Raw genomic sequence first — 10,111 nt, 5'->3', positions numbered from 1 at the left:
AAAAAAAAAAAAAGAAAAGATGGACCCACTCCCTTTCTTCTATACCCTTGTGAAAGATGGATCAGCGTGGTCTTGCCCAGACTTGCTATTCATGGGTCAGGATTTCTTGCCCAGACTTGCTATTCATGGGTCAGGATTTCTATTCCTCCAACATGGCAGAATCATGGCAGGTGGGTCTACTTCCCTAGTCTTGGAATGGTCTCTGTGCTGGAATCAGTGTATAGTGCCCCACCAGCAGTGACTTTGTGCAGTCACAAGAGGGACTTTCCCACCCAAGCCATAAGTGCAGGCTGCCTGGGATAGAGAAGCTGGTCCCGTGACTACCCCTTCTACCCTTCTGCGTGAAACCAACCTTGTTTTCTTTGTATCATCTCGGACCCACCGACTGAACCTAGGTCAAGTGTGGACACTATGCTGAACCTAGTATAGAGGATGCAGGGAGAAGTTGCCTAGGTACTGCCTGCCTGGCTTCCTGGGCTGGAAGAGAGGCAGCCAATAGACCCGGGGCAGGAATCTAGAGGAGGCAAGGAGGCAGACCTGAGAGAGACCCTTTACAAGGAGATAGGGTAACCTGGTTTTTGGAATGACAGTGTGACTTAGGCATGACTACAGCCAGGTATCTAGGCAAGGGTCCCATTTCATCCCCGTACCACAGGAAGAAGCTTGTCCAGCTGTGTGGATTGCTCTTTCACCCTAAATTTGGAGCAGAATATGTGAAGGTTTTCTGTCAGCCTGAGTCTGTCAGAGTAAAAGGACAACCTGCCAGAGCCCACTGGCAGCATTAAGACTGCCTGAGGCCACAGAGTCAGTCCACAATCAGCCTCAAAGGACATTTGCCCTTACCTGTTCCTGAATCAATATTTCTTTCAGGCCTATAGGGGGCACCTTAAAGGCTAGCACCCAAGTGTACCCACGGGTCAAGAGAGCCTTCTGATTAGTGAAACCTCCACCCTTGTCTGAGAGAGTCACCCATTGGCATCTGCTTAATGACAAATCCTAGCACACAGCTAGACTGGGGGGTGGGGCCAGGAGTCAGGTAGACTGCAACCTGGTCTAGGGGCTTCCCAGAGGACCTTAGAGCCATGAAACATCTTCAACCTCAGCTAGGCCATTAAGTGTCGGCTCACCTGAGACAGCAAGGGGCTGCATTCTTCTTCCTTCATCATCCACACAATTATAGAAAACCAGGGAGAGCAGTGGCAGGTGTCTCTCTGAACAGGTTACAGTCCTAAAATAACGGTGTCCCGGTGTCCCTTGGCTTCTCTGTGAACTGTACAAGCCAGAGCTGGAGAGCTACAAGCTCCTCCTCCAGTGCGATCACAGTGGTATCATGTGAGGAGTCACATTTTAGGGCTTACAGCAGGGGCCTGCTTCTACAGTCACATCTGATCTTTCTAGCCTGTAATTCTTGGCCTTGGCTCGGGGGATATCCCTAATGTCTGCACAGTCATGATTTTGGTAAGGTGGCCCTGATGCTGGACCCATGGCCATCACTATTGAGTCCCATTTTGGTCTTGACCCGTAGGCTCAGCTGGTCTCCTATCAGCACCCCTAAAAGATCAGTTCTGTGCAAACTGGTTCACAATAGCAGCCCCAGGAGCCCCACAGGCAGCACAAAAGCCAATTATCCTTATAGTTTATGGAGAGCAAGAACAACTCAGTATTCACGTTCCAGATGTCCCTTCCCTCCAAGCTTGTTGGAAGCAGGATTTTGCTGTGATCACTGTCCAGTCTAAAGGACTTTAGCTATGCAACTCACTATGGAGACAGAAAGCATGTCCCTAGGCTGTCAACACTGGGCCCTACCACCTAACTCTGTCTCCCTGCTTCTGACTGGTGTGTGTGTGTGTGTGTGTGTGTGTGTGTGTGATGTAGATGTGTTAGTGTCATTATAGGCCCACAGGACCTTGAGACATCAGGAAGCCCTTCTGTAGACATGTTTAGGGCAAGGTTCTGCTGTACATGGCAAATGTCCCTCCTGTTTGGACCCCAGTTCCCCTGAGTTTTAACTTTTGATGGACATCTCAGGCTCAGCCTCCACTTTTAGCTTTATCTGCCATTTTTCTGACTTATAACTTTATAAGCCAGACAATCGAATGGCCTAGCACTTGTGCATCCTGGCCTTTGTCATACCCCCCATCTCCACTGCACTGTCACTGTTGCCTGGAGCCCTCCAGTGTCTTCCACCAGCAGCAGCAACAGCAGCAGCAGCAACACCCCATTTTTTTTTCTTCCCCTGACCAAGCCAGCTCAGTCAGTCAACAGGGTCTCAAGTGAGGGAGTGAGGATTGAAAGGAGAAAAACAGTTAGAGAAAAATGATAATCTGACTCCAGCCCGTGCTGAGGCTGAAGCAGCTTTATGTCGCTCCACCTGCTTGTATATCAATCTAGGTGCATCCAAAAAACATGGTCAGCTCTTAGATCAAAGACAAAGTCATCAAGTGAAGTAGTAAACAAGAAGGTCACACAAGATAATAATTACCAAGCTGGGCATGGTGGCGCATGCCTTTAGTCCCAGCACTTGGGAGGCAGAGGCAGGCAGATTTCTAAGTTTGAGGCCAGCCTGGTCTACAAAGTGAGTTCCAGGACAGCCAGGGCTACACAGAGAAACCCTGTCTCAAAAAAAAAAAAAAAAAAAAAAAAGATAGTAACTAAGTAAAGTGGTAAGCAAAGAGATCACACAAGGCAGTAATTCAGCAGAGCAGTACACAAAGCCCCATGGTCTCTGTTTCTAATATTCTTTTTTTTTTTTTTTTAAGATTTATTTATTTATTACATGTAAGTACACTGTAGCTGTCTTCAGACACTCCAGAAGAGGGCGCCAGATCTCGTTACGGATGGTTGTGAGCCACCATGTGGTTGCTGGGATTTGAACTCTGGACCTTCGGAAGAGCAGTCGGGTGCTCTTACCCACTGAGCCATCTCACCAGCCCTGTTTTTAATATTCTTACCTCAGCCTACCTCCTTGTCCAAGCCCAGTGACAGATGCCAAATTCCTAGAAGCAACACCCAGAGCTCTCAGCATCCTCCCCACCTGAAGTGTTGAGGATGAAATCTAGGACCTCACAGAGTTATAGCCCTACTGTGGTGTGTGCCTGCAATTTTTGCAAAAAGACTACATTCTTTTGTTTTTTGGGGGGTTTCAAGGCAGTGGTTCTCTGTGTAGTCCTTGCTAAACCAGGCTGGCCTCGAACTCAGTACCTCCTGTCTTTGCCTCCCAAATGCTAAGCTTAAAGACATGCACCACCACTACCTGGCTAAAGTCACTTTTTAATTCAATTCCTCTTGTAGGAAATATTCAGGCTGGGCATGTTAGCATATACCTGGACCAGGGCAGCAAAAGCACCAGGATCCTGATGGACCTGGCAGCCAGTGAAAAGGCAGCATAGGTAGGACTTCTGAAGGTTTCTTTGCAGATGACTATGTTCCACAGAGAGGAAGTCAGCTAGGAACTCAAGGAAGAACCTGGACGAAGGATGGAGACAAAGGCTATAAAGAAATACTGTTCCCCGTCCCCGGCCTATTTTCTGACTCATGCTCAGCTAGCTTTGTTACATATCTTGGGCCTACCTGCCTAGGGTATGGTGCTACCAGCAGTGGAGCAGCCTTTTCACAACTGTCTGTCAGGACAGCCTCTCACAGTAAGACCACAGGAAACAATGTGATCAAGGCTTCACCTGAAGTTCCTTCTTCCCGGGTGTGTCTAGGTTCTGTCAACCCTAACCATCTTTATTTTATTTTATTATTTTATTTTGAGACAGGGTCTCATTGTTTAGCTCTGGATGCCCTGGAACTTCCTATGTAGACCAGGCTAGCCTTGAGCTCAGAGCATCACCTATCTGTGCTTCCAAAGTGCTGGGATTAAATGTATGCGCGCTATCACACTCAGCCCAACCTTAAAGAAAAGTGTGTGTGTGTGTGTGTGTGTGTGTGCCTGTGTGTGGCTGTGTGTACCTGTGTGGGTGCCTGTGTGTACCTGTGTGTGTGTGTCTGTGTATATCTGTGTGTACCTGTGTGTGTCTGTGTGCTCTAATGTGTGTGTGAAGGTCAAAAGACAATGTTCAAGAATTTGTTTTTCCTTCCACTTTGCGAGTTTAGGGGTAACCTCAAGTCATCTGGCTTGGTATGAACTTTGATTCACTTGGCCTCCTGACCATTCCATCATATGTGTGTTTGTGTGTGTGTGTGTGTGTGTGTATGTGTTTAGTCTTCATGCCAGAAGGGGCCATTGGATCCCCTGGAACTGGAGTTACAGCAGGTTGTGAGCCACCTTGGTGATGCTGAGAGTGGAACTCAGGACCTCTGGAAGAGAAGTCAATGTTCTCAACAGTTGAGCCATCTCTCCAGCTCCTGGTCATCTTTGTGTGTGTCTGTGTGTGTGTGTGTGCTTGAGACAGGGTTTCTCTGTGTAGCCCTGGCTGTCCTGGAACTCACTTTGTAGACCAGGCTGGCCTTGAACTCAGAAATCTGCCTGCCTCTGCCTCCTGAGTGCTGGGATTAAAGGCGTGTGTGCCACCATGCCTGGCTTCTCCTGGTCATCTTATTTTAACGTCTATCTCACCCTCCACTTCTGTCCTTACTCTGGTCATAAATTCATCGTTAACATCCACTCCATGTTACACATTTGCAAGCTGATCTCCCTGTGGGGTAACTGGTCCAAGGCAGGAGCCTATGTCCTCCTCTACCACCAAATGTAAAGGCCGTGTCACACACACACACACACACACACACACACTAAGTTAGCATGCAGTAAATTTTGTTGATGGAATGAATAAGCCCAAATTAAATAACAGAGGTTACAGAGTGTGTGTTATCAGCACTGACATTGACAGTGATGGTTCGATGGACTTAAGAGGGGAGCCGGGTGTGGGGGTGTACACCTATAATCCCATCATCCAGGAAGCAGATAGGAAGATTTCAGACTTGAAACCAGCTTGGACTACATGAGACCAGGATTGAAATGGGCCTTGGATGTGCATGATTTTGTAGAGAGCTTTCCTAAGAAGCCTGGGTTTTACCCCAGTATCCACAGAATTGGGTGTGATGACACACTCCTGTAACCCCAGCAAGAGGAGGCAGAGACAGGTAGATTGAAAGTTCAAGGTCAGGGCTGGAGTGGTGCTTGGTGCTGTACCAGAGGATTTGCTTTTGGTTTCCAGTACCCACATCATCTGAAACTCTAGTTCTAAGGGATCCACTCCCTCTTCCGATGTTCTCAGGCATCAGGCACTTGTGGTGCAGCCAAACACATGCAGGCAAAAAACTCATATATATAAAATATATTAAAAACTTAAAAAAAAAAGTTTAGTTGGGTGGTGGTGGTGGTATAGAACTTTAATCCCAGCACTCGGGAGGCAGAGGTAGGTGGATCTCTGTCAGTTCAAGGCCAGCCTGGTTTACAGAGCTAGCTCCAGGACAGCCAACACTATGTCTTAACAAGTTCTTTCAATAAAACATATTGTATATAATGTGTATTATATACAATATATAATGTATACAGTAAAATATATTATATCTAAAACAACAAATAAATAAAACAGTCTAAAACATAATCGGAGTTTAGTACACTCATAAATCGAACCATCGGAGGCAGGAAAGGGGGCCTGCCTTTCAATCCCAGCACTGAGGCAGGCCCAGCACTGTGAGTTCCAAGCCAACCTGGTCTACAGCCAAGGCCATATTTAGTGAGACCCTGTCTTAAAATAAATAAACAAATAAATGAATAAATAAAACAGAAGCCAAAACAATAACAACAACAAAAAAAAAATCAAATAAAAATTCGGAGGCGTTTAGCCTCTTAAGAGATTTCCATAAAGTCTTCTACTTCAAATCATGTGCAGTTACAAAGTTCAGTACAAAGGGAGAAACTCCAGCTCATTGCTGGAAAATTGTGAAGAAGGTACAAAAGTTCCGTAACGGTTATATTTGAGCGAGATCTCGACGCTCGCCTTTTCTTGCAGCTTTTTTGCATTGCTCGAACTTTCAGTAATATGGCTCTCCTGGCACAGTCTTCTGAACCCAGGGTCCTGGGCCCAGCCTCCTAGGCTGGGCTAGACTCACGCCTGGGGAAGGGGGTGGAGGGTGAGGGGGCACCGACCAGGGACGCGCGGCACCACTTGGCGCATGCGCGCGGCCGTTGGCGGGGCCGGAACCTTGTTTCGCCTCTCTCTCCGCCTGGCGGAGTGTGTTGAGCGAAGCACCGGACATCGGTACTGGCGGAGCCGGGCGGCGAAGCTGGAGCGGCGGTGGCGGCGGCGGCGGGAGGCCGGGGCCGGGGCTGAGGCCGAGGCCGGGGCTGCGAGGCCCTTGGGGAGACAGGCGGCGGGAGCCCGGGGCCCGAGCCCGGAGACTGGAGCGGCCGCCATGGCCGAGAGCATCGTGAGTGCGGCGGCCGGGAGGGAGCGGGGCGCTGGGATGAGGCAGCAGATTTGCGGGCGTCCTGGGCGGGCCAGCGCTGGACGGTGCTCGGAGCCGGCGCCTCCTCCTCGCACGCCCCGGGTTTGAGGAGGTACCTGCCCTGGCCGAGCCCGGAAAGGCTGGCGGGAAGGAGGCCGAACGGTCCGAGCGGAGCGGCCTTCTTCTTCCCCGCTGCCGTAGGGGACGTTGGCCTCTTCCCAGGCCCCGAAGCCGGGTACGTCCTTCTCTCCTCCCCCATCCCGACAGTGCCTCGTCACGATTTCACTCCGGAAGAGTCGACCGGAGAAGAAAAGGGCATCATTAGGGGAACCCCTTTCCCACAGAGGACGCGGCCATGGGGGCCAACCAAAAACAGGCGGGACTGGCTCCTCTTTGACACAGGCGACTTGACGACCACCTGTTTAAAAGGAGTGTCATAAAGAAGGCCGATTCCACTTTAGCCTGACAGTAGAGACTGTCACCCCCAGCCCCATGAAATAAGTCAGTAAAAGGAGAGGAAAACCAGCCGTTTGTTAACCTGTGCGAGTTTCTCTCCAGAGCATATGTGGCAGGGGTTGGGAAGTGATAGGAGTAACAGACCGTTCTGACAGAATAACTAGGGCCAACATGGAGGAATATTGGGGATTTCCATGGGATCGGAATCATGGTGGTTGCCTTAGGCCTGAGACAGCTCTTCAGTGGTTTCCTGCATTCGAGAACATCACATCTCTCTGGATTTCCAGGGTAGTATAGCTCTTGAGTTTTGTTTGTGTTTTGAGACAGTCTTACTACTTTATCCCAGGCCGTCCTTGACCTTGACATCCTCCCGCCTCACTTATCTCACTGCAGACATTTCTGGCAGGCTAAGAGTTAAGGCTTTTCTCTGAGGGCAGCTTCTCTTTGCTCACAGCTTCATTTAGGGGTCTTCTTGTTCTCTCTGTATTTTCTATCCTGGATGCAGACAATGCAGAGAAACCAGAGAAAGAAAGGCTGACTTAGTTTTAAAACTTAAATTTACCATCACAGATGACTTGCCTAGAAATAGGTGAGGTATCAGTAGGTCAATCCTCTTTTTAAACTTTCTACTTATTTAAATGCTCTTTACTGAGGTTAAGCAGTGTGTTCAGGTGTTCCAAAGGCTGACTTGGGCATCAGTGGGTCTTAAATCGACTTTCTCAGGTTAATATACTCTTCAGAAGTTGATTTTAGAAGTTTTGCTTTTAAGACTTATATATTTATTTTATTATATGGGCGTTTTACCTTCCTATATGTGTACCACACCTGGTTGTTAAGGAGGGCAGAGGAGGCTTTGGATCCTCAGGAACAGGCTGTGCTGGGAATTGAACCAGTTCCCCTGGAAGAGCAAGCAGTGCTCTTTGTGCATAAGCCAGCTCACTAGCCTCATTTGGAAAGAATTATGTGTATATGTGGGTGTGAGCACATGAGGGCAGTTGTTGCTAGAAGCTAAAGGTGTTGGATCCCCTGGGGCTGAAGTTACAGGCAGGCAGTTGTGGATGCTGGGGACTGAACTCAGATGCTCTGCAGGAGCAGAGAGTGAGTGAGTGTACCTGCTGAGCCACCTCTCCAGGCCTGTTTGCTTTGAATTCAAAGGGAGGTCTTCAAAGAATTTCTGTAGGGATAATGTTAAAAACTCAACCACTCTTCCAAGAAAATTTCTTTCTTTCTTTTTTAAAGATTTATTTATTTATTTATTTATTTATTTATTTATTATATGTAAGTACACTGTAGCTGTCTTCAGACATTCCAGAAGAGGGCATCAGATCTCATTACCGATGTATGTGAGCCACCATGTGGTTGCTGGAATTTGAACTCAGGACCTTTGGAAGAACAGTCGGTGCTCTTAACTGCTGAGACATCTCTCCAGCCCCCAAGAAAATTTCTATTCTTTTAATTTTGATCTTTCTCTTTCTGTTTTTGTTTTTGTTTTTTACTTTGTGGCCCAGACTCAGCTATGTTGTCCAGGCTGTCTTCTATCTCCAGTGCTCAAATTCCTCAGCTTCCCAGATACGTGGAGCTACTGCTGCTTGTTTCCACACATTTGACATTTTTAAAAAAAATTTATTTATGTATTTTGTTTCTGTTTGCATGTACACCTGCATGTCAGAAGAGGGCATCAGATGCCAGTATAGACGGGTTGTGAACCAGCATGTGGTTGCTGGGAATTGAACTCAGGACCTCTAGAAGAGCAGCCAGTGCTCTTAACTGCTGAGCCATCTCTCCAGCCCCACTTCTAACATTAAGAGTCTGTGTTCTCCACAAGGCCAAATCTGTCTGTTCCATGTATTCTCTTTTGCAGCCTGTCAGAGGTTAATCCAAAACTTTTCTCAGTACATGGTTGTTTCTTCTTAAACCCATACTCCCATCAGGTAGAGTGACTTTACACTTTAGAATTCTTCTTTGGTAAGCAAGGCATTGTGGCATAGGCCTTTAATCCCAGGATTTCGGAACCTGAGTCAGGTTCCTAAGGGTTTGAAACTTGTCTGGTCTGCATCATGTGTACAACCAAACCAAAATCAGCCAACAAATGGATTTCTCTTGCTGCTGCTTTCTCATTGTGCCAGGGTGAGTGACAGAATGAAGGAGCATTTGTAGAGCCTTAGCAAGGTCTTCACTATCACGTGTCACAGTGTTGGAGACAGGATGCAGAGTGAAATATATGTGAGGTGTTTTTCCTAGGCATCAAATTTCATGTGAAGAGTGTTCTGAAAATCAGTGCTCACTTATCAGAGAGGAAACGAGACAGATGTGGATCAGAAGCAAATGGGTACACAGCTTTATGCCCTTTATCCAGAACAGAGTTTTTAATATCGAACATACTGGACAAAGCCACGTGAAAGTCACTAGAAATTGAGAGGCACAGTCATAGTATTTTAGAAGAACCTGCATTATTCTTAAACAATTTAACAAAAGGAGACAAAATTCAGTTGACTATAAGCCATTATGGAATTCCTCACTCGGTGTGTCAGTAGAAGTCTTTGTTTCACGTATTTTCTGTACAGTGCACCATTAGTGACTGCTGGTGAAAGCACTAAAATAGAGGTGTTTTCTGAGCTATTCTGTGTCTTCCCTGTCAGTCCTCAAGTGGCTGGGCAACAGCTGCCTGGTTTACAGGCCTTTACTAAAGCAGAGGCTGCCAGCAGTGGCTGGCAAATGAATGACATGTTCTCAGAAGGTCTGGATCAGTATACATGTCAAGTTCTCGAAAGTGGGCCTATGTCTGACATACTTAGAGGCCAGCCAACATTTTTATCTTTGCTTGCCATGGAAATCCAAGAAAACCTGTTTGAGTTTACCATGGTATTAAGGACCTTTATTTTGTTTTATTTTAAAATTAATTTATCTTTTTTGTTTTATATATGTTGTATGAATTTATGTGCCCCTTTGCATGTAGGGTGCTGAGGAGCAGAAGTGGGTAGTGCATCCCTTGGAACTAGAATTACAGACAGTTGAGAGCTTCCATGCATACGGTGGGAATTAAACTTAGTGTCTCCAGCCCTTTTAAGATTGTATGTGATGTCTTCTTGTGATCTTGAAAGGCAGTACATGCATGTGGTGCACAGACATGTATGCGGACAAACACCTACACTTGTAAAATAAAAACCTATTGCCTGGCGTGGTGGCGCACGCCTTTAATGCCAGCACTTGGGAGGCAGAGGCAGGCGGATTTCTGAGTTCGAGGCCAGCCTGGTCTACA

The 10,111-nt window shown here is 47.2% G+C and overlaps 2 protein-coding genes across 3 annotated transcripts in view; one reads left to right on the top strand and one right to left on the bottom strand.

Moving 5' to 3' along the window:
• Positions 1 to 1,314, bottom strand: part of Tspan10 (tetraspanin 10) — a 4,917-nt gene extending 3,603 nt beyond the window's left edge. Inside the window, exons 1-2 of one of the 2 annotated variants that reach the window (XM_021177710.1) lie at positions 1,128 to 1,274; positions 572 to 693 (exon numbers count right to left, since the gene is read on the bottom strand). In XM_021177710.1, the coding sequence (XP_021033369.1) occupies positions 572 to 637 (66 nt within the window). In that variant the 5' untranslated portion in view covers positions 638 to 693; positions 1,128 to 1,274. Of the gene's footprint in view, positions 1 to 571; positions 694 to 1,127 lie in introns of both variants that reach the window. The other variant, XM_021177711.1, reaches the window with a different exon arrangement.
• A 4,867-nt stretch (positions 1,315 to 6,181) lies between these two features.
• Nploc4 (NPL4 homolog, ubiquitin recognition factor) overlaps positions 6,182 to 10,111 on the top strand; it is a 57,697-nt gene continuing 53,767 nt past the window's right edge. The window contains exon 1 of the mRNA XM_021176269.2: positions 6,182 to 6,378. Within this exon, the coding sequence (XP_021031928.1) occupies positions 6,364 to 6,378 (15 nt within the window). The 5' untranslated portion in view covers positions 6,182 to 6,363. The remainder of the gene's footprint in view (positions 6,379 to 10,111) is intronic.

Source organism: Mus caroli, chromosome 11, assembly GCF_900094665.2.
Source record: "Mus caroli chromosome 11, CAROLI_EIJ_v1.1, whole genome shotgun sequence".
Taxonomy (NCBI): domain Eukaryota; kingdom Metazoa; phylum Chordata; class Mammalia; order Rodentia; family Muridae; genus Mus; species Mus caroli.
Note: the sequence above shows the minus strand (reverse complement) of the source record. Positions and strands in the feature narration are given on the sequence as shown.